This window comes from Stegodyphus dumicola, chromosome 6, assembly GCF_044657685.1.
Source record: "Stegodyphus dumicola isolate Sdum_Otavi_A_Nest chromosome 6, ASM4465768v1".
Taxonomy (NCBI): Eukaryota; Metazoa; Arthropoda; class Arachnida; order Araneae; family Eresidae; genus Stegodyphus; species Stegodyphus dumicola.
The window spans coordinates 201032525-201058089 of NC_140773.1; the positions used below are offsets into that span (position 1 = coordinate 201032525).

Here is a 25565-nt window from a genome sequence, read left to right on the forward strand (position 1 = left end):
ATAAAGATTTTCTACTTTAACATGTGGAAATAAGCTTTATTTGTGTTACTACACTGATCTTTCGCGTCCGTAGAATTAAACAAAAACGAAGGAGTTCGCGCTTTGATAAAACGGATAATATTGCCAATTCATACGCTAACAAATCTGTGATAGCAATATGAGCCTTTGTGATTTTTTCCTAATCGAAGGAAGCTTTGTCATCCTTAAAGCCTGCAGCCATATGTGCAGAGATAGAGCTAGTTCAACAAAAATTTGTAGAAATATCAAAATTACAAGCTATATCAAGTAAGAAACATTTTAAATTTCTCCTAATCTCCCCCCCCCCAATAACCTTATTTTAATTTACATATCACTCTAATCCCCCCAATAACCATATTTTAATTTACATACTATAGATTAAATACTTCTTTCTCGTTTTAAAAAAACTGATATTTGATAAATTTTTTACATTCATACTCTGATGATAATAACTCTGGTGAAAAACTTAACTCTAAATTAAATCAAAATGCACTTTTATACTAATATACATACATAATTTTACCTTTAGTGAATATCAGTTTTATTACATCATTATCCAAATAAAATCATTTGTCGATTCATGCTGAAAAATCTCATTATGAATCGATATATTTCAACAATTTCTTTCTCAGTTAAGATTTTAACATTCTACAGATACTGGGCCGTTTAAAAGTAATAATTAGATCACTTAATAATATTTTCGGATTCAAGCTGCAATGATAAATATCTGAGAACTGTTTAATTTATTTCACTCATTTAAGGAGTATCACATAATAATTTCAAAAGTAATTTTTTATATATGAAATATATTATGCATATAAAGAAATCTTTAATTAATTTGGAAAATCATTTAAATACAATTCAGCTGTCATTCAAATTGATCAGGAAAACTCTTAAATCTTTTCTTTATTAATTCTGAAGCTGCAAGAAAGTCATTTCCATATAATGTTCCTATACCTTTTGTAGAAACTACTTCTGCCACAGGCGCAATGGAGCATTTCTTCTTCTTAGTATTACTTTTTTCCTAAAAAAAATAATTAAATTAAATTAAATTAAAATTCAGAGCGACAGATTTTCAAGAGCTAGTTTAACAAAAGTAATCTGACATATCATCAAAGTTGCGAGTTTATCGGTAAGTTAAATTGTTTTAAATGTTCAGAAAAGCAATTGTGTTAATTTTTATTCCTTGTAAAAGACTTCTGTAATCAAATATTTGTTGGGAATCACAAACAAGAAGCGAGTTAATTATCTTCTCTTTTAAAAAGAAAATTTTTCATTAGTACTGCTATATACCAGAAAGAATCAGTAAGTAAACTAAATAACCTTTTTAGTATAGAATTGGAATCGAAACATTTCATAGTTTTTCAAAAAAATCCTCCCATGTTCAGTGCAGATGTTACGCGGGGGGGGGGCATAATGGCAAACCGCACATTCAGTTGATCAATGTTAAACGAATTTCGCTTACTGCGCATGCCCAAAAGAGAATTTGGCGCAGTTGTACTTTGGTGCAATTTTAAAAGAAGATAAATACGGTATATGGTTGATATTGTGTTATCTTGGGCGTAAACAGTTAGAAGTTTTAAAACGTGTCAGGTTGTAAGCTGCTTCATTACAATCGACATTTATTGAATGTAAATGTCGATTGTAAACTACCCAAATTTTCTTTTAAAAAGGAATACAAAACAGATGTTTTGCACAGGCACTACACTATAACTCAATAAACTCAGGAACAATGGACTGTATTATATCTCACCTTTATTCTCATTCATTTACATCGTTCATGGCCACTCGAAGCCACGAATTCTCTCACACGCTCTTCCCACGCTCTTAGCTCACAATCTCACGTCACAGACTCCAAGAGCTCAAGGCGCATGCGCCGACGGTAGTAATGAAATGCGCGCGCAGGCGCAACATACCGCTAGCCTTGACATGATGTAATCATTCAAAATTAGATCTTACAATAAAAAATTACACAGAGTAACAATACGAAATATAGGTAAATAATTATAAACATCAAATAATAACATCAACAAAATCAAACTACTATAATAAGAAAATACAATAATTAATTACAAACATACTTCTTGTTTAATTTGGCATAGGTAAAAGACTAATTTATTAATTGATCTTTTAAAAATACCTCTTTTCGTTTTCACTGAAACTACTCTAACCTTATTGTCTTTATCTAAGAATATCTCTACGATTTTGCCAAGAGGCCAGTTACATACAAGAACATTATCAGTCTTTAAAATTACCATAGTTCCAACCTTGACATTGTCTTTTTCAAAGAACCATTTAGTTCTTCCTTGCATTGCACTCAAATAGTTATTTCTCCAATACTTCCAAATTGTTTGTACTATTTTAGTCAATTTTTGCCAGCTCTTTAATCTATTATCGTTAACGTTTAAATATTAGGTTCTGAAATAGCCGTGATATGTCTGCCTATCAGGAAGTGGCCTGGTGTCAAGATATCAAAATCCTCTGGTTCAGATTGTAATGTTGCGCGCTTCCAACCTGCACGCAACAATAGTGGTGACTGCTGAGAACTGGAAAGTAGACAAAGTCTTGAGAAGGGCTTAAATCCCTTTTTATTCAACTTTATTTAGAAATTACAAATGCTTGCTCTTGACGCTTACAAACTACGCCGACCCGGCGGTAAAATAAAAATAAGAAACTAAAAAAGAATAGTAACATGTGACTAACTACGAGGCTCTCTAAACGTAACTAACCTCACCGCGTTCTAAGATACCGCTGATAATTCAGCAAACTTCTGAATATTACGTTGAAAGATTAACAATTTGCCGAGGCAAGCACACAGGCCGAAACGCGTGGTTCTTCAATTTCTAACTAGCCACCTCCACGCTCGTGAAGCCAGAAAGCACACCTTCGAACTCGTTTCCCTTCTATTTAACTTAAATTACTTCCGCTGACAATTTGAATCCTTGCGCGTTCTACTAAAATTTACATACTCTGGCATTGGCAATTCCAGGGGAAAGTAAGGCTTGACAGGAAAGATAGTTTAAACTTAAAATAAATGTTAGTTAAAATAAATATAAACCCTACATTTGCCGCTTCCAGAATTTGGTAAACTTGGAAGCAGGTCCTAGAAACGACCTGTTGTAAAGTTTCCACAATTCTGAACTAAATTTTAAGAGCCTCGTTTACATAAAAAATCTGTTTTTTCACAAAAGGTAGAATAAATTTCTGTAAATACTTATTTAACTCTCTCTTCTTACAGCAACCTTTCCTGGACTTCAGCAATCAATCTGTTCTCTTCCTTCCAGCATCTGGAAGGAATAAGTATCAGTATCTTTCTAAATACATTATAATTTACACTTTCTTGACACTGAATAAGTTTTTGTTTTTGATCGATTTATTTTTCTTAGTTACTGCTTAATTCACATTCATTCAAGTATTCAAACATGAATTTAACTTTACCCTGGCTCTCCACCATGTGTGGTGTCAAACGGGAATATTCGTGTTTTAGTATTGCAACACTTCCCCTAACCACAATGATTTGTTAGAATTCAACGACCAAATAGACACACCTTACTCGACATTCTACAACTCGATGAGCTACTTTAACATTCTTAAAATTCAAGTGTAGGTGGAGAACCCTACAAAACACATTCAATCTAAATTCCCCCTCATTCATCTTTAGACATGCAGGCTTTCGCTCTAAAGCATGATTTTATCTACAGTTTAATACTTAAATTTGAATTCATTGCTTTTGAGCATTTACTTTTAGCATCTAAAATTTTATGCTTCTAGACTAAATTCTACTTTTACATAACTTTCAAGTATTTACGTATATTTACAAAATTCTAATACATATGATTTTTACAATTTACCATAAAATGAATAAGAGAAAAGTAAATTTTTACTTTACTTCTTCTTCGCCAAGCTGGCGGCACTGAAACTAAAGTTCTTATTAATACAAGAATGCGAAGTTATTTTTATCTTCGGCCAAATTTTGGTTTTAACATAACAGAATTAGTCTTTCGACCAAACAGAAACTGCTTGTTCTTAGATTTTATACTTAAAGAAAATAATACTTTTGCCTTAGTTAAATAAAGTAAAACAAAACTAAGTCTCAACCGAGACACATTGACTTCCGTCAAAACATAGAACTTCGTATTTACACATAACATTTCGGAACAAAAGAAAAAAAAATTTACAGAAGATTTTAACTTATCTTTGAGTTTTCGATGATTGGAACTCCGACATCCTCTTCTGGCAGAACTGCTCCCACGTTATAGGTTTCATCGACGTCAGTCGTCTCCTTAGTGTGATTCGAGTGTCGTCCACGTTGCTTTTTCTTTTTCGCCCTCTGCATGCTGGCCTCTTGGAGTGGTAGTCGTCCGGTTGCTGTCTTTTCCGTTTTTCCCCTGGACGGCTGGTCTTGGCGTCCTCCGGTCTGGAATCATGCTTGAATTTCTTCTGTTGGTGGTGGTCTTTTCGTTCCTCCTGCTGTCTTTTCGTTCTCGGGAACGGCGGCCTTGTTTGCACCTGACTCTCTGGCCCTGGAAGCGTTCTCCTCGATGCAGAATTTCTACTGCGATACGTTGTAAGTGGTGTTTTCCTCTTTACCAAAGTTTCTTTACGCGGCGGCTTTGCTTTCTTGTATATCATAAATGCTGGAGTCTGACCGTTTTAATTTCTTCTTTTCGGTACCGTCGCATGACTTGTAGAAGGGCTAGGTTTCTCTTCAGTTCTCTGCTTCTTGGGTGGTGGAACGGGTGACGTTATTTCTGGACCTTCTACTTCTTTTACGCTTGAGTCCTGCAAGAAACTTTTAAGGATTTCAAAATCATTTTGATTATAATATTTTTTCACCTGGTCGGGACTTGCTTTACAGATTTCCCCTCTCTCGTTCTTAAGGTACAATACGACTCCCTTGATTTCCTGAATTACATAGGGGCCTTCAAATTTTGGAGCTAGCTTTACAGTAAAATTGTCTGGGGCACTTGATAAAGAAAATTTCCGCTTCAACACTTTATCTCCAACTTTAAAATCTGCTTCACGGCGTTTTCTATCGTAATATAGTTTCTGCCTATTTCTTGCCGTATCCGAGCTTTTAACCGCCTGGTCAATAAGTGTTTGCACATCTTTCTGTTTAAATTCTTGCTCTCTTTGTTGCACAAAGAATAATTTATCTAATGGCGTAATTAACTTCCATCCTAAAAATAATTCTGCTGGGGTTTTTCACGTAGTATCGTGATTTGCCGTTCTTAAAGCATAAGCTAATTCATTTATGTAGCCATCCCAGCGCTTGTGATGTGTGCTAACGTAACTGCGAATTATTTTTACAATGTTTTTATTAACTCTTTCTGCTATGTTTGCCTGTGGTGTATACGGAACCATTTTGATATGGCGTATGCCAAGTCCAGTGCATATGTTTTCAAATATTTGGCTAACGAATTGTTTACCGTTATCGCTAATGACTTTTATCGGTGCACCATATTTTAAAATGTATCTGTGTAAGAATGCATCTGCGACTGTTTTGGCTTACGCGCGTTTAAGTGGAACGATTTCTGTCCATTTTGAAAAATGATCTACAATTACTAAAAGAAAACGATTTTTATTTAACTCACTGTGGGGGAAAGGAGCAAGAAGATCTATGCCTAAAATTTCATTCGGAAATGTAGCGCGAATGCTATTTAAGTACCCGGCCGGGCTGTAATTAATATCACTTATTAACTGACATTGATTGCAGGACCTGACATACGCAGTTACTATTTTGTATAATTGCGGGAAATATACCGCCTCGCGTACCCTTTTTTAAGTCTTTCTGACCCCTAAATGACCCGCTGTTTTCGCGTTGTGTAATTCCTTCAAAATGCTTAATGACTGGTTTGTACTCGAGATTTTCGTTTGTTGTTTACGTATAAAATAATAAATTATCTATTATTTCATAGTTTTCTGCTCTATTTCTTATCGCATCGATATCTGTGTGCTCAAAGCTTTCGGGGTCTTTCAAATATGCATAGATACTTACAAATTCAGGTTCAGCTTTCAATTCAGCAATAATTGTATCTCTAGAATCTAAAATTTTTCTCTAGAATCTAAAATGTCTCTAGAATCTAAAAACTCAACACAGCGCATTTGAGTTCATTTCCTTCATCGTCCAGTTTTATACGAGAAAGTGCATCAGCTACATTGTTTTCCTTACCCGGTTTATATTTAATTATGAGACTATATTCTTGAAGTTTTAAAGCCCATCTTATTAACCTGGGCGTTAGGTTTTTCCCCGAGTAAAGTCTACCAACAGCCGCATGATCCGAAAAGACTGTTACTGGCGCTTTGCCGAAATAAACTCGAAATGTGTGTACAGCCATTAATACGGCTAATGTTTCTCTCTCTGTAGCTGTATAATTCCTTTGTGTAGGATTCAACGTTTTACTAAAAAATGCCAAAGGATGGCCATTTTGCATAAGAACCGCACCCACAGCATAGTCCGACGCATCTGCTGCAATTTCCAGATTTTCGTCCCCCTCCGGGAATTTCAAAACAGGGGCATTGATGAGCGCTTCTTTTAATCTTTCAAATGCGGTATTTGCTTCTGCTGTCCACGTGAATTTACTTTTCTTTCTTTTAATTATTAACAAGGGTTCAACAATATTAGCAAAATCTTTTATGAATGACCGATAATAAGAACATAACCCAAGGAAAGAAGAAAGTTTCTTGGCGGTGTTGGGAGGTGAGAAATTCTTGATTTCTTTTATTTTTTAATCTTGAGATTCTATACCCTTTTGCGAAATTTTATAACCCAGATATTTAAGTTCTTTAGTTGCGAACTTGCATTTTGAGGCGTTAATTGACCGTTAAGACCGACCTCTTTTAATAATTTAAAAACTTCTTCTAGATCTTTAATATGTTGTTCCAACGTACTACTGGTTATAATTATATCAGCTAGATAGATTAAAGTCGATTTTCCTAGAACAGGCTTTAGAACAATGTCCATAGCTCTCTGGAATGTTGATGGGGCCCCACACAACCCAATGGGCATGCGTAAAAATGCATAAGTGCCCGATTTTGTTATAAACGCGGTTTTATGTATGTCTTCGGGTCTCATAGCTATTTGATAGTAGCCAGACGTAAAGTCCAAAGTAGTCATGTATCTTGTAGATTTAATCTTTCTAATAATTTCCTCTATAACCGGCAAAGGGTAAACTGGGAATTTAATAACACTATTAAGTTTTCTGTAATCGATAGCAAACCTCCAAGCCCTTTTATCCGAAAGAGAAAACTCGTTCTTTTTCCTACATAGTACAACTGGACTCGCGTACTCACTATTTATGGGCGTTATTATTTGATTCTTTAACATTTCCTGAATATGTTCTTCTATGATTTGCTCTTTCTGTTTATCATAGCGGTAAGGTTTAGTCCTACAGGGTTTGTCGGCAGTTAACTGTATCTCATGCGTAACTATTTGACAACTACCAGGGCGTTCTGAAAACAAGTTTGAAAAAGTACTCACCACTTGCTGGATGGCTTGGCTTTCATGGTCATTCAAATGGCTAAGGTCGACTTGCGGTTGTTCCACTGGTTCCACCACCCTCCGATCCATCTCCAACACGACAGAACTTTCCTGAAAATTCAGTTTGGCCTTCGCGGCTTTTAAAAACTCCATACCTAAAATAAGTGGACTTTGCAAATTTTTTACTACAAAAATTAATACTTTAAGGCTTTCATTTTGAACCTGTATCTTTAAAGATAATTTTCCGATACATTGACAAGTTTGTCCTTGTGCTGCTATGATTTCTGTGTTTTTATTTTTAAATAATCGTAACCTATTAAAGTTCTTCTAAAAAAAAATATCACTCATAAAATTACCTTCTGCTCCTGTATCGATGAGGGCTTCTACTGGTACATCGCCAACCAGGACTTGTATAATTGGTAACTGTGAGTTCCTTACGATGACCGTATTTAAGTGTCTTCTTGAGGGTTTTTTCAAAACTTCCGGGGTCTGGACCCTGGCTTTCACAGGACCCTCTACTCGTTTAAAGTTTTCCTTTCAACTTCTGCCTTCTGGGTACGCGGACGGTTGTTTTCAAATTTCTTTTTTGGGCCTTGACCTTCGAGCTTCGATGAGTTAGCTTGATAGCTCTTTCCCCCATAAGAGCGGTTTGCATTTCTGGTCTGCTCATTTGAAGATTGCCTTCGGATACTTTGAGAATACGATGCCCCTCTAGCTTTTTCCGCTATTCTGCGATTTTGGAACTTGACCGCCAATTCGAAGAGCTCCTGCAATGTGCTTGGGTTTCTAATTTCGCAGTAGTCTTGAACAGCAGGTAACATTCTTGGTAAGATTATTTCAATAATCTCAGCGTCGGGTTTCTTCCCATACAGCATATCCGTCAGCTTAATTTTTCGCAGATTCGTATATCAACGGGATACAGAAGTCCGTCAACTCTTCTGTATCCCGTTGATAAAAACTATATAGTTCGGCTTCTAGCCTTGCTCGATCTTTCACTATGGGGAAGGCCTTTAATAACGATTTTTTGAAATTTTCAAATGTATATGTCTGGCCTCCGAATTCCCCTAATAAAAAATTGCCTATATTCTTCCACCATAGCGAGGCCTGTCCTCTTAGTGCAGATGTGGCGATGGCAACTTTTTGTCTTTCAGGCACAGGGTAGAACTGGAAGTGATTTTCTAGGCCTTCTAGAAATATCGCCACCAAATTTTTTCCGTCGAAATTGACGTTTGGCTTGATTGACGCTCTCATCGTCTGGACCAGGTATCCAAATCCTTCCAATTGGCTTGCCATTTCTTGTTGTTGTCCAGCAGCTTCCATCCAATTTTCGGCCATTTCAGTTCGACAAGTGTTCGGGCGGCAATGTAATGTTGCGCGCTTCCAACCTGCACGCAACAATAGTGGTGACTGCTGAGAACTGGAAAGTAGACAAAGTCTTGAGAAGGGCTCAAATCCCTTTTTATTCAACTTTATTTAGAAATTACAAATGCTTGCTCTTGACGTTTACAAACTACGCCGACCCGGCGGTAAAATAAAAATAAGAAACTAAAAAAAAGAATAGTAACAAGTAACTAACTACGAGGCTCTCTAAACGTAACTAATCTCACCGCGTTCTAAGATACCGCTGATAATTCAGCAAACTTATGAATATTACGTTGAAAGATTAACAAATTGCCGAGGCAAGCACACAAGCCGAAACGCGTGGTTCTTCAGTTTCTAACTAGCCACCTCCACGCTCGTGAAGCAAGAAAGCACACCTTCGAACTCGTTTCCCTTCTATTTAACTTAGATTACTTCCGTTGATAATTTGAATCCTTGCGCATTCTACTAAAATTTACATACTCTGGCATTGGCAATTCCAGGGAAAAGTAAGGCTTGACAGGAAAGATAGTTTAAACTTAAAATAAATGTTAGATAAAATAAATATAAACCCTACAAGATGATAAAGGATGCAAGGGCCTAGAATTCAAAATGCCTTCAATTTGAGTAATTACTGTAAGAAACTCCTCATAGGTTAGTTTTAAATTGCCTACTACACGTTTCAAATGAACTTAACAGATTTGACACGTGCCTCCCAAAGACCTCCATGATTGGGAGCTCTAGGGGGTATGAACGACCAATCAATACTCTCACTCGATAAATAATTACCTAATTCATCATCTGGTTTGCTGACTAGCCTATTCAATTTCTTTAATTCTGCGTTACTACCAACAAAATTGGTTGCGTTATCTGAAAATATGCGTGCACACTTGCCTCTCCTGCTGAAAAAACGCTTTAAGTTTGCAATAAATGCTTGACTAGACAGGTCCGTTACCAACTCAAGATGACAAGCTTTGGTAACTAAACAAACGAAAATGCGCACATACACCTTGTTAAGGCGACCTTTTCTCTGATGTGGGTATTTTATAAAATAAGGAAAAAAAAAAATCAACTCCTACACAATTGAATGGAAAATTCGGGCTGACTCTTTCTTGAGGGAGCTGACCCATAAGTTGTTGACAGGGCACTGGTTTTGCTTTGAAACATACGACACACTCATGTACTATTTTTCTACAAGTGTTGCGCCCGTTTAAGGGCCAAAACCTTGTCTAACAATATACAGTAAGCCTTGTGGACCAATGTGCATGTATTTCTTATGAAACATCACAATAATTAGATTAGTCAACTTATGATTCTTTGGTAAGATTATAGAAAATTTTCTATCAAAATTCAACTTACAATTAGCTAATCTGCCTCCAACTCGTAAAATTCCATATTGATCTAAAAATGGAAAAACACTTCTTACCTTGCTATCTGGAGGTACCTTACCCTCCTTTTCAAGGCTTGAGATTTCTTTTTTTAATTCACTATCTTGAATTAGCTTAATCAGTTTAAGTTCAGCTAATTTTAATTCTGAGCTCTGAAGAGGACCTGAAACCCTGTCCTTCTCCTTGCAGTTGTTTACAAACCTAAAAATAAAACTTAAAACACGAATAATTTTAGTGTAATTGTTACTTAAATTTAAGAAATCCTCAATGAAAGGGTTAGCTTTCACATTAAGAAAAATATTAGAGTCCCTAAGGATTTTAAGTTCGTCTGGAAAGTCCTTCACAATGGCTTCCACCGGAATCTCTCTATTTGGATTATTTAGTCGAATCTCAGGCATAGAGGGCCTTTCCACCACATATCATTTTGTAGAAGTTTACTGGCATCCAAACCTCGGGATATAAGATCACTCGGATTCTCCTTTGATGACACATGACGCCATTGATGACCATTAGTCAACTCTTGAATTGTTGCCACTCGATTTGCAACAAATGTCTTGAACTGGTAAGGCTCCTTTTGTATCCATGAAAGCACGATCATGGAGTCACTCCACAGATAAACTTTGTTCACAGGAATCTCTAATGCAGATATTACTCTAACCATCAACCTTACAAGTAGGACTGCTGCACATAGCTCCAGTCTCGGAATAGTAACTCGTTTAATAGGCGAGACTCTGGATTTACTCGTCACTAGCCTTGTCTTCACTTCTCCCTCTCTCGAACGGCACTTGCAATATATGGTTGCTCCGTATGCTACCTCAGAGGCATCTGCAAATCCATGAAGTTCCACATAGTCTACTTCTGCAATAAGAATAAACCTTTCAATTTCTATTTTACTTAAAAGTTCCAGTTCAGTAGAGAATTTCTTCCATTCATCAGCTTCCTTTTTTTTGTAGTGGTTCATCCCAATTCAGTTTTAACAGCCACAACCGTTGGAGGAATATTTTGGCTTTACTTATGATTGGCCCTAGTAAACCAATCGGGTCAAACAATCTTGCAATTGTGGACAATATTTGTCGTTTGGTAACAACTATGTCATTATCGAGTTTCACTCTAAAACAGAAACAGTCTCTTCTAGTCCTCCAAGACACTCCAAGTGTTGTAGATTTTGCTTCATTAGGAAAGGAATAGGAGTGATCTTCTTCCGCAAGTTCAGCATGATTACTGCACCACTTGTGCAGTGTCATTCCTGCACTCTTCAGTATTGCAGTTAACTGAGATTTAAGCTCCTTAGCTGTATTCAAAGATTCCACTCCACTAAGCACATCATCCATATAAAAGTTTTTAAGTAAGACTGGCGCAGCTAAAGGAAATTTTGGACCTTCATCAATCGACAATTGTTTAAGAGTTCTCATAGCTAAGTATGGAGCACTAACTGTACCGTAAGTCACAGTATTAAGCTCGTAGATTTTCACAGGTGCATCATTTTCTTTTTTCCTCAGGATTCGCTGCAAGCCTCTCTGTTCAGGGTTAATTTCAATTATTCTATACATTCTTCTAATATCCGCCGTAAATGCGAATGGGTACTTTCTAAATCTAAGCATGATTGAAAAGAGATCATCTTGAATAACCCCTCCATTACGTTGTAAAGAATTTAGCGAAATTCCATTTGATGTTAAGCATGATGCATTAAACACTGTTCTCAATTTAGTTGTTGTTTTTTGAGGTCGGTATATTCCATGATGTGGCATATAGTACACTACCCTAGGCTCATTTTTCTCTTTAACCTCAGTCATATGCCCTAGCTCTTTATAGTCCTTTAAAAAATCCTGATACAGACTCAAATATTCAGGGTCTTTAACTAATCTTTTCCATAGGGAATTTAATCTCTCAAGGGCAAAATCTTTTGAATTTCCTAAGCAAATAGGATCTTCCTTTAGTGGCATTGTTACAAGGTATCTCCCTTCTTTATTCCGCTTATGAGTTTGCACATAATGTTATTCACATATTGCTGTTTCTTTATTTTTTGGAATGGCTATTTCAACATTCTCTATTTCCCAAAATTTTCTCATTGTTTGTTCTAAGTCATTAGATGTTTTCATTAACCCACAATGTACGCGGCTCTGTTCTTCTGATGTAACGCTTCCCGACACTATAAACCCGAACACGCTGTTTTGTAAAATAAATTTTGTAAAATAAAAAATTTTCATATCGAATTTGTTCAGATTTTAATATCTCAAAGAAAACCTCAGCTCCTAAAAGCATCTCTATACGTTCTGGAACATTAAAATTCTCATCAGCTAATTTTATGTTACAAAAATCCTGCATTGTAATAGCAATTTTCCTTGAAGGAATCAACTCTTGCGTGATTTTTGGTACTACTAATAAGTCTAAATGTCTCATGTAACTTTTATCTTTATTGCTAATGCATGCCGAAACTCTTTTCCGAATTGTAAACAAGGAATCATTTAATCCGGAAATCGCAATGTTTACCTTCTCAGAATCAAAGTTGAATTTTTTCGCACAGTCTCTGCTTATAAACGATGAAGTACTGCCGCCATCAAGTAATGTTTTGATTGGATGTAGCTTACCCATACCTTCACTTTAATAAAGCAAATAGCCGTGCTCAGAAGAACACTTTTTTTGGATCTGTTTACACTAGTCGCCGTAAGTAGAGTATTACCGCTGTTAGGGAGAAAGTCTGGCGCTAGGGGGGAAAGCACACTCGAACTACTCGCTGTTTCGTTTTCATTTTTTTTTTCTTCTCTTTCGATGATTTGTTTTCTACTGGAAAATGCAGTGTCATGTGGTGTCTTTTCCCACAAACGGAACACGAAAACTTTGATTTGCAGTTTTTGACAGAATGGTTTAATGCTAGGCAATTAAAGCATAATTTATGACTTTTGATGATTTCACCCATTGATGATTCACCAGTCGTTTCCAAGAAATTTGGGCTTTTTGCCAAAAAATGATTCTCCTCACAAAGAACACACTTTGAACCTTTTACATCGGCAAGGAGTACCTTTGAAACATTTTTCGACGTTTTGTAATTGTTGCGAGATTTTTGAAAACTGTCCACACTTGTGGCAAGGGACTTTCCGCGAGATGTGAAAAATAAATCTGCTTCCTTTGCCATTTGTTGAGGCGGAAACCAACTATCAGCTTGCCTTACAGAAATATGGGCTGACGTTTCTCGATCTAATGTCTCAAACAATTTGTCTGGTATTATTAACTGCTTCAGAGTTTCAAATTCAGACACTTTCCTCAATTTTAAGTAATATTCGAAATTTGTGGTTAATCGCAACACGAACTGCACATGGGACTCATTTAGGCGTTAAGCCTTTTAAAAATTTTCTAAAACAATTTGTGGTGTAGGTTCGAATTCTTTTAGAATAATAGCTTTTACTTTTTCATAGTCACTTAGCTCCTCATCTCTAATATACACGATAACGTTCGAAGCCCGTTCCCCTAACAAGTTTAACAATATTTCCGCTTTAGATTTCTCAGGCACATTTTTTGCTGCGAAAGCTCTTTCTAAAGACAAAAAAAAAAAAAAAAAAAAAACTCCAGTTTTCAGGTTTACTCGGAACCTTCAATGTTAGTGTTCTTATACTTTTAATAAGAGAATCTAAGGAATCAGAACTTTCTCCTTTAGTTCCGTTTTGATCGCTATTAACACTTTTGGTTTCAGCTCGCAATCGAGCAATTTCCAGTTCTGTTTTACATCTCTCTAATTTAATTTGTTCTAACTGTAATACTTTAGCTTCTTCAGATTTACGATGCTCTACTATGGAATTACCCAACTCTATTACCGAATTTGGATTTAAAAGCTTCACTACTTTTAATCGCTAAATTTAAATCTGCAACAGTTATCTTTTCACTTAATTCTATATTCAATTCTAAAGCTAATAGCTTTAAATCCTCTTTTAGTGCACCTTTTATCAACATTGTATTCTTAATGAAATAACACAAGATATTAAGTAATTCTTCTCAATTACTTAAACACAGTAACACAGTATATAAATTTTCTCAAAAACTCTTACACAGTATCTCAAATTAACAAAATGTCACTTTATTCTTAAATCGAAACTGCTGACTTACTTGTTACTTGTAAATAACTCATAATCCATAGATCTCCGGCTCGACGGACCACGATGTTTTGCACAGGCACTACACTATAACTCAATAAACTCAGGAACAATGGACTGTATTATATCTCACCTTTATTCTCATTCATTTACATCGTTCATGGCCACTCGAAGCCACGAATTCTCTCACACGCTCTTCCCACGCTCTTATCTCACAATCTCACGTCACAAACTCCAAGAGCTCAAGGCGCATGCGCCGACGCTAGTGATGAAATGCGCGCTCAGGCGCAACAACAGGAAACATTACAAGATATATTAGCTGATTATACTTCTGAGGAATAAAAACAATTGAGTATTTAACATACGTTCCATTCGTATATACTTTAACAAATTAAGAAATTAAATCTAGTTTAAATTACTGAATTAAAAGTCAAATAAATTACTGTAAGTAAATGAAATAGACTGTTGCAATTGTAAACAGTCGATAAGAGTTCTCCCACGCCAGCGGCACACCAATGAGCATGCGCTGTAAGCGAAATTCGTTAACATTGATCAACTCAATGTGAGGTTTGCCATTAAGCTTCCGGGGGGCCCACGATGCCGTACTGGTGCCGAGGTTCTACTGTTGTCCGGTGCAACCGACATCGCAAGTTCTGCCATTGCTGGCGGTGTCCCATCTTATATGCAGACCTAAGGTGTTATTGATTAAATTAACTTAATAGGAAGTTAAATTTTAAATGTGGGTAACGTAGCTGGAGACTGCGCATAGAATAGATCAGTGGTCTTAAGCTAAAATTTCATGCGGGCCGCATGCCCGAAAAGAAGGCAGTTAGCTGGCAACTGATATTTATTTCAAATAATTCTAATATGCTAAATTAACTACTAATTAATTTACTTAACAAATTAAGAAAAACCTAACAAATTTTCAGAGATAACATCCCCAGTGTAATGAAACTTGAGAAGAAATAACGACAATCTACTCTTTTATGTTAAATTTTTTATCGAGACTCGCAGGAAAAAATACATACAATTGCATGTAAATAATTACACCTTTCTCTGCTTTTTGTTACAGCTTGACATTTGATAACATTTGTAGCCTTGAAGAAAAAATACTGGAGACTATCTTCATTATGGATTGCAGATGCCCATCGGTCAATTGAGCCCTTTCATTAGTATTGTTAATTTCAAAGGCTGTTTACATATAAATATACTACCAAGCACAGCTATTATTATTATTGCAAAATTTTGGAACTGTGCATATTTACCTTTTGAAAAGTGCAAGTAAAAGTTAATCAGATTTGTTACTTCGAATCTTCTAATCTTTATATCACATTTGTAAATTTTCTGGTCGTTTATTCACGTCCGCTTTTAAGGGTAATGATAGCAATTTAAAATTGGATTCCATTAAATTCTTTAAATCTGTGTTCAAATTCTTGTCGTAGTAATGCTATTTTCCTTGAGTATTCTCGCGATTTTTCATTTGGAATAATAGGGCGGGATTTAAGACACAAAAAATGTGAGAACATTTTTGATTTCAGCTTTGTTTCCCATACTTGCATTTAACTTTCCAAAGTTTAATAGAAGCACAGATGTCAGTGATACATTTATCCTTTTCCTGCAGCTCTTTATTGACAACATTTAAATGGCCGGTTGAATCAACGAGAAAGTTAAATCTGTTATCCGTGTATCATTATGCAGCTCTTCGATTTTCCCCCCATCATGAAAATTCTGATTTCATTTATTATATAAAAAATCATTTTAATACAGCTCCTCCCCTCGTTATAATAAATCATTTCTTCTTACTGATTTTCAATTTCCTCAAACAATGCAACAAATTCCTATAATAATTCCTTTCTCCTTACAAATTTTCAATTTCTTCAAGAAATACAACAATATCTTGATGATTCACAACCCGTCCATGGATAAAGTTTACTGTTTAAGTTATCTTTTCAGTAATATCATTCATCTACAAACATTTGTCGCATAATGCTTCTTGGTGAACAATGCAAGGTATAGCCTGAAACGTATCTTATTTTTACCAATCATAGCAGTTGCACCATTACTTGCAAATCCAGTCATTTTATTTTAATTTGTTTTATATTTATCCATTATAGTTTTTATTTCAGAAAATATATTCTGTATAGTAGTTTTTCCTTTCATAGGAATCCCAGTAATTCCTCAGTTACTTAACTCATCAGTAACATCTCAAACGCAAGCTGTTTATGAGGTGTGCTATACCTCATCAACTGCTATTAAGAATGTTGCAAAATCCTTAACTTTTTCATTTAAATGACATCGTAAATCATTAGCGATTTCATTAATAGGTTGAGCTACTGTGTTGGCTAATAGTTTAAAATAATTGTTGTTTGTCAAGACAAACATGTTCGCCAGACTTAATCAAATAATCTTTAACGAATTCACCATTACTAAATGGCTACGAATTTTTACCAGTCTGTTAAAATTTTACTTTATGATTTTTTTCGTAATGGCGACAAAATTGAATTCTTTTTGAACTGACATTCCCTTATAAATAAAACACACAATTTTATTCACATAAAACACACAATTTATTACGCAGAATTCTACAAAAGTGCGTAATTTCTCATTCATCTTGAAAAACATGTCTTTCTCTTTTAACTCTTTGTTAAAGACATGGTTTAGAGTTAAATCTCATAATTAAAACCGCAATTACAATTTTGTTTACAACTTAAATTCAGCAGGATGAATTTTTATCTGAAAGCAGCACTCAGACTTTTACATTATTTCAAATGACTGGCACTGATGTAACGTAGATCTAACGACAAAATAACATCATAACACAATAGCACAAATAACAAGTTTAACAAGCCGTAAGTTAGTTTGTCTCCATCTGTTTAGTAGTATGAATTATATAGCTGTACATCCAACTTACCGACTAGTAACTGAAAAAAAAGTAGAAGTATTAACTGATTGGGGAGGGGAGAAAAGAAAAGAAAACGAAAAAAATCGTCACACTAGGAATATGAAAGTTTTACCAACTGTTTGCTGGTGAATAAATTTATTGATTATACTGACGTCCCACCTTACACTGTAAAAAAAAACCTCGAAGTTTACAGACAAAAGTCTTGTATAGTTACAGAAATGCGAACAATTACGAAGGAAATACCTGTAAGGAACACAGAACCAAACGAAACTGTAAACTCTACAGGAATTTTTCAAGAAGTTTTGCTTGGATTTTGTCCGTAGCGTGTGATCACGTGGCTTAAAACGGCTGAGAGAGAAGAACCAATCAGGAAGAAGGTGGAAAAACAGCGTCTTAGCGGGAGAGTTCAACGATAGTCGCCATGTTAGCCATTATTTTTGCTATGGTCGAGGTAAGTTCGAAATAGTGTTTGACGTGTATTTTACTAATTTTATGTAATGTAATTGTTATGTTCTTTACACTATCTATAATTAAATTCCTTTAATGTTTAGCTTATAATTCTAATGCTCCTAAATAAACCTGTGTTGAATTATTGTTAGAGTTCAAATCACAGAGCTTGTGTTCCATTTAGTAAAATAACAACTTTTATTCGTTACATCTGCAGGTGTCTGCAGTTAAACTGCTCATATTTATAAACAGAAACAAATTTGTTAATGTGTTAGTTTAAAAACAAATAAGCTTAATATTAATGTTCTATCTATAGTCTAATAATTTCTCATGTTAAATATTTATGTATCTTTTAAAACATATCGCGTTAGAATATTCATATTTTTCATTTTGTTGACAGATGTAACATTATTATTCCATACATGTTATCATTAATCCCAGCGTGAACTGCTTTAGAATATTTTTCAGAGCATTATTACACTATGAATGTTATTATTAATCTCAACGGAAAAGAAAAAATAAATGTAATATATTTAAAAAATTCGACAAAATAACTTAACATACATTAAAAATGGAATATTATTTCATTAATACATGCGATAAGTTCGCCTTAAAAGATTATATAGTCGGATAGCAATTACATATTTGTAAAAGTATTCAATGTATATTATTTTTTGTGTTAAAGATAGTTTTAATCCAGGACAGTCTTTACCAACTTATAAAGCATCTATTAAGTTACATTATAACCAACATTTACAAAAAGCAATAATCGAAATGCCATGACTTTGACATATTTTTAACAGTGATGTAACATACTAGGAACATTAAAGAAAAAAAATTCTATTTTTTCCTTTATGCTTGTTGAAAAGTAAAATATTAATAAAATGGTACAACATTCATTCTAGTACTTACAATGTAAATTTACATATAAATTTACTATAAATTTTCTATAAATTTTGGTGCAAAGTTCATTATAAAATGAATTTGCTAATATTTAATAGTTATAGCATTCAATATCAAATCATGGAAATTTAAGTAATGATACGTCAGTTGCATATATTAATTTCAATACTCAGCTCAATGCCAAATTTCTTCTATATCTGAGATAACATGTATTGTTTGAGAATAATTCTTTTGTGTCATTTTTTCATTTAAAAATCTCTTTGAGATATATTTTAATGTGAATTATTTTCAAAATTATCCTCATTAGAATGAATGTTGTTCTCTTTATTATGTTTGAAACTGCCGTTACGCTAAAAAAATATATTCAGAAAACTATTTATTGCTGAATGTTTAAAATAAGTTCTACTGCTCCTTTTTGACAAAGAGTATCCATTTGAATTGCAGTTGGTTTTAATTAATCGTTGGTTGTATTTTTAAGAACTACTTGATAAAATTCAACAAATTAGTTCAATCTATGAGTTCATCTGAAAAACCTAAAATTTTTATTCCAATTCTGTCATGTGTATATATTTCAAGAATGAAAAAGAATTACAAATTCACTATCCAACAATACTGAGTAATATAAGTTGTTGATATAGCCAAACTTAAAATGACCCATTTTAAAACCAGATTAAATAAATCATCGCGTATTTTCGGTCATCGAATTTCTGTGGCGTTAAAAGTGTCAGAGATTTAGTAAATCCAAGGGTCAAGGTAAGCTCAGATATTTTTTTTCATAGTTCATATTTGCTAAGTTATAAATTTTGCTGATGCAAAAGTTATGTAACTTATGCAAACATATGCTTAGAGTATTTGAACTAGTGTTGAAAAATCACTGGAATTTAAAATGTAATTGACAGTATGCCTTAAAGCTTGTTTTGGTAAAAGCATATTGATATCCCTTGATATCCCTTGATAATACAGGGAGCACCCTTCAATATACTCTAACTGCTGTTTTTCATAAATTAAAACATTTTAGACATTTAAGATATCTTCCTGTAAGTTACAACTAAATGAATGACTCTTAAGCATAAAAATATCAAATTTTTATGCTTAAGAGTAGAAGGAGTTATACACTTTTTAAATAACAGTGTCAGAAAAATATACTTTTTAAAATATGTAAACCATTGTTTGAAGTATAGAAAAACCTTCCTTAGCAACTATACCTCTTTAAGTGATTATGTCAAGTATTCTGGTGATACAAACATTGATATTAATTATCACTGAGAATCATGCTTTGTGAAGTAACCACCTCCATTAAATATCAAAATTGTATAAAATTATGGAAAAGTTATAGAGTGGTTTTACTGTATACTTAAAGTATATCATATCACTGTTAGATATTGATGATGTAAAAGATATTATCTAATCATAAATATTTCAAGCATTAAATAGCTTAGTGTAAGTCAATAAGTTTTCAGATTCTGACTTTGTAACCTGTCTTTCACTATGTAATATTTTTCTAGCAACTGTGTTAAGTACCAGTAAGTAAGTTTCTGTCTTAAATACCACTTAATGTAATCAGGTATCATCTGTTCTGTCTGTAAAACTTAATCGTAATAAGTGAACAAATGAATATCTGTAAAACTAAAGATGACACTCTATGTAAAAAATACAAGTATTAAAATGTCTATGAGAGGAACATTTAAAATATTAAATCCACGATCAATTTTTGCGACATCTAAGATAGAAAATACCCAAACTGACTAGTTAATTCAGAGGATGAATGCATGTAACATCATTGTTCATGTGTTTGTTAATTGTGTAAGTATTGAAGTTCATGCATTAATTGTTGATAACTATATTATTGGCCTTATATATATATACTTGCATTTCAAAATTTTGTATATTTTGCCAGTGAGCTAAGTATTAAATGCTGTTACGTATAAGTTCATATTATGTGGAAAAGTAGTTTTTGATCTAACACTTTCTGAGAATTTTTTAATGTTGATCATCAAGCTTAAAGCATATGGCTGAAATTACCAGTATTAACCATAATTTAATTATTCTCCTGTTTCAGCGTTTCTCAAACTTTTTTCGAATATAGATTATGTGAATTATCATAATTTGTGAATCACCTTGCTGCTGTTCCCTTTGAAAGCAATTTTTTAGCATATATTACTACTAGTACACTTATATTTTTGATATATAATTAAAATCCGTTATATTTTATAATTAAGCCCATTGAAGAAAAGTTATATTTCTAATATTTCAAGATTATTAATGAGAAGGATGATTTGTAATTCTTGCATGGCTCTTCTATATTTGGATATATGATGGTAACACCACAGTCTTAGTGGATATATGATAGTATATTTGGATATATGGTGGTAAGTACCACAGTTATAGTGTTTTAAATCCATCTTTTACTGCTAAGACTGAGTGGGAAGTCTGTAAGTAGGGTAACCAATAATAAATTTCATAAAATGTCTATCTTACGAAAAAAGGTGATAGATGATTGTCATATGTAACTTTTTAAACTCTGAGATTTTTCAACTAAATTTTTTTGTCTCCTGTGGAAACTTCGGAGGACCACGAGGGCAAGCTGTATGATCCACAGATTGAGAAGTGCTACCTTAATACATTTCAATTTCTAGAGAAATTAATCTTAAAAAAATCTGGTCATTATTAAAACTACTTTACAGATTTATTTTATATTACAAATAAATATAGTAAATATCTAATAAACCTCAAATTATTTTCTGCAAATGAATTATTTAAATTTGTACTGCTTTTGCTTCAAAAATGGATGATACATGCAATTTATGATTTCATGAAAGGACCAAAAGGAATCTTGTTTGCAATTTAATTATTTAATTTTAAAAAAGATTTAAATCATTTGGAATATGTGCAAGTGCATGCAATTATTATGAAGAGATTCTGAATTAAAATGTCACATAACAAATTTAGAATATGTTATGTACTTCTAACGAATGTGATTTTTTCTTTATTTAGGAGCCATGCTTTGAATCCTAAGAAGAAGAGGACTGCACCTACACAACTATGATTAATTAAAAATAACAATAATATAAATTTTACCTATTTTTTTATTTTATTTTCCTTTTGGATAGTTTTCAAATAAAAATAAACCTATTTTTGTTTCTATATTCTGTGTATTGGAATAAAGAGTCCCCCCCCCAGTGTTCACTGATATGCATGTAAAAGAATTGTGTGCAAAATTAAATCAATTTTTGTTTGTCACATTCATTTTTCACAGTATGTACAATTTTCAAGATCTACAATAGAAGATTCATTGTAGCATAAGTCATTTTTTTCTGTGTATTTTAAATATAAGATCTGTTTTTGTATATATCAACATTTTCCATACCTTTTTCTTATTTAATTTATAAAAACGTTAAAATATAATAAAATCAAAATAAGTGTACATCTATTTTTCAAGTTGGGTAAGGAGGAGAGGCATGATCTAGCAAAGGTAAAATGGTTGAGAACCACTAATATATGGTATTAAAAGTATTTTCATTTCTGCATTAAATTGCTGGAACCAAATAGATCTTTTATATTATCTTTAATAGTTTTTGTCAACTAAATCTAATCTTGCAAGATGTAGTTATGCATAACGAAATTCATTATTATGAATTATATTGACTGTTAATTATAGATCTTCACGCTAGCTGTATATGTTAGGAGTGAAATGCATTGCAATATCCAATATTTTCAAAATATGATATTTTTTGAATTAAAATATATGATTATGGAATATTACATTAAAATGAAATGGTTCCTTATGTAACCTGTATGTTACACTAAAAGGCTTCATCGAATACTTGTAAAGTAATGAGCAAATACTAAGTTAATATCTTGTGTGAATGAATATTATCTTGCAGAATTTTTTATTCCATAAAAATCTATCTAAAAATATAATTTTGTTGAATGAAGATTTAAACATTTTTCCCGAAGATTTAAAAAGTCGTTTGAAATAATAACAAAAACATTAATCTGAAGCATTTAATAAATGAATAGAAAATTTTGAGAACAATTAAATCATCCACAGGAATTTTGAAATAATCATCGTATTTTTGACATCAGTTAAAGAAAATCTGAGTCATTTTGATTATAGTGATAAATTAGTTCCATTAATAGTAGGATAGAAAATTAAAATTTTAAGGAGCCATTATGCATTATCAATTTTTCATTAAAAAATTTTTATTTTATTACTACTATCATATCAATTATTAATGCTGAATTCTTTATCTTCAGTTTTTACATTCTTAAGTCTACTTTTCTTAATTTTCTAGGCATAGCAGAGAAAAATATAATTATAGGATCAAGGCATTTCCAAATACGTTATATTTTCTTCCTTAAATTTTTAAGATCATTCTATATATATTCATCATGTATTATAGACACAGTATCAGGGGATTCTGTTCAATTTTTCAGTTAGAATTTGGGACGAAGTTGTGAAGTCATACCTACATTAAATGCTTGAATTGATTATTTGAAATATGACAAAGCAAGAGAGGGCCATCTGTCCAAGGAAAGGAATATTTTAAGGAAAACTTCATGTTACACAAACATTTACACAGGCAGCCCATTCTCTAGGATTTAAATCTAGAGCCAAATGCTAGTGTTCAGCTTACTGTCTGGCTGCCTGTAGGCAATAAATGTTTTAGTAGAAGGAATACTTGAAAAATTAAATTTAGGACTAACTAATTCTTCAATTTTGTATTCAATAAGAAGAATGTAATTTATTAATAAAGTTTTAAATCTGGGAAAATGCCTGTACAACTGTCCGATTAATTAATCTATTATTTCAATTAATGGTCAGTAGCAGAAGAGATTAAAAAGCATTTATGCCTAAAAGAATTATATGTTGTAATTTAAATGAATAATGCAATTAAGCATGAAAATAATTTTGGATAGCTTGTGATAACTGAATTTAAGTTCATTGTTGAGTTACATCAGTAATTTTTTTTAGAATTTGAAAAAATATTTAGAATTGTTTATTGAAACAATTTCATTAAAATATTTTTTACTGTAATCATATCCAATTGCAGTCTCTTTAGATTACACTGTTGGGTATAAGGAGAATGATTTGGTTTAGTTTATTTAAGTATGGCAAAGCACACTAGGACTATCTGCCTAAGCGGAGAAATGCCTTTGTAGAGGACTTTCGAAGGGGAACTGACTTATATACATGTTACACATGAAGAAAACCATGAAAATACCCATACAACCAGCCCATTCGCGGGATTTGAACCTCGGACCGAACTACCAGTGTTCAGCGGAGGAATTCTAGAACATTACTAATTTATTGCCAAAAAACCATTAAGTCTAATACACAAGTTTTTTTTCCAGCTATTTCATGATGCATATGTAACTTTGAGATGTCTTAAAATTCAATAAAGGAAAGTAATGCAGATGTAAGAAAAACATAAAATTTGAGCTTCTTTTTAACATTGGGAATATTTTGAAAGAAAATGTATATCTTTTAGAAAATCTAAGGTATTTTTCCTTAAAAAAAAAACTTAATAATATTTAAAGTTACATAACTTCCCTTTCCCCACAAATAAATAAATGCAGCATATTTTGTTACAAGCAGTAGCTGTAGACATTTCACATAAAACATATGTTCTACATGGGTAATTATTTATAGTAATATTACAATCAAAATATTTAATATTTGAGAATACATCATTTTTGTATTTTGTATAAGACAAATATGTTCTATATGCATAATTATTTGGAAGAACTTTTAAATAAATTATCTGCAATACATATATATCCTTTAAAATTTCACATGAAAATACATGTTCTTACATAATCACTTGCAATAACCTTACAAGCAGAACACTAGTAATCTACAAATATTCCCTTTAGTAATTCACATTCAAAAATTACGATCTACTTACACTATTATTTCCTGTAATCTTTACAGATGTTTACATTGGTAAATCACATATGAAAAACATGTTATACTTACACGATAATTTCCTGTAACATTACAGATCTTTGATCTGTAACCTTTACAGACATATGCTTCGGTAATCAACATACAAAAACTTTGTTATGCCTACAGAACAACTTCCTGTAACATTACATGTCAAACATCTGTAACCATTACAGGTATAATCTCTGTAAAGTTACTAAGAATATTCCTGTTTTGATTACTCAAATAATCCATGGCATCCCAGTTTCCACGACTTTTCTTAGTAACTTTACAGATTTTTTTTTACAGTGTAAAGCCAGTCATGTAGCCTGGCATGCAAGCATACAATGTCTATAATACTTTTTCATTTGACTGACATCGTAAATCTGTTCATTCCATTTCCGCCCTCATTGATTTCTTTCTGCTAAAAAATATTAATGCTCCGACTTTTATTGAGAACATGAATGGACTTTCTTCGGAACTTTTCTTCTGAATCTATTAATGACGGAGATCGGTATTAACAACTACAGTACATACACAGAATAACCCTTATTACTAATTGGAAAGGGTATGCCAAAGCTCTAGACGACACACAGCAAACTCTTCAAGCATATATACGAGAAACGAGTTAGATAATTTGTCTAAAGAATTTACGAATGAATTACACTGTGCACTCACCAAAAATAACAAACAAATTGCAGAAGAAAAAAGATATAAAAATCCTACCATAAGAGAACTAATTAAAAAAGAAACTATGCTAGAAAAAGTTGGTAAAGACCACGTTGTCCGCAGAACAAAAGAATCATGAATAAATTCAATCACGAAGTCAGGACCCTTATCAAAGAGCAAGCACAAATGGACTGGACCAGATACTTGGAATCACTTTCAGCGGACGATAGTTCTGTCTGGAATGCTGTTCCTAAGTATAAAAGACGCAACACAAACATTCTGCCCCTTAACAGCCCTACTAGAATATCCTACACCAAAAAGCTGAGTCTCTAGCAAATCACTACGTATCTCAATTTTACACTCACAACATATCCCCCCCCCCAAATAG

The 25565-nt window shown here is 33.1% G+C and overlaps 1 protein-coding gene across 1 annotated transcript in view; it reads right to left on the bottom strand.

Moving 5' to 3' along the window:
- Positions 1-825: 825 nt before the first annotated feature.
- Positions 826-25565, bottom strand: part of LOC118182287 (meiosis 1 arrest protein-like) — a 49267-nt gene continuing 24527 nt past the window's right edge. Inside the window, exon 6 of the mRNA XM_085819716.1 lies at positions 826-1042. Within this exon, the coding sequence (XP_085675842.1) occupies positions 887-1042 (156 nt within the window). The 3' untranslated portion in view covers positions 826-886. The remainder of the gene's footprint in view (positions 1043-25565) is intronic.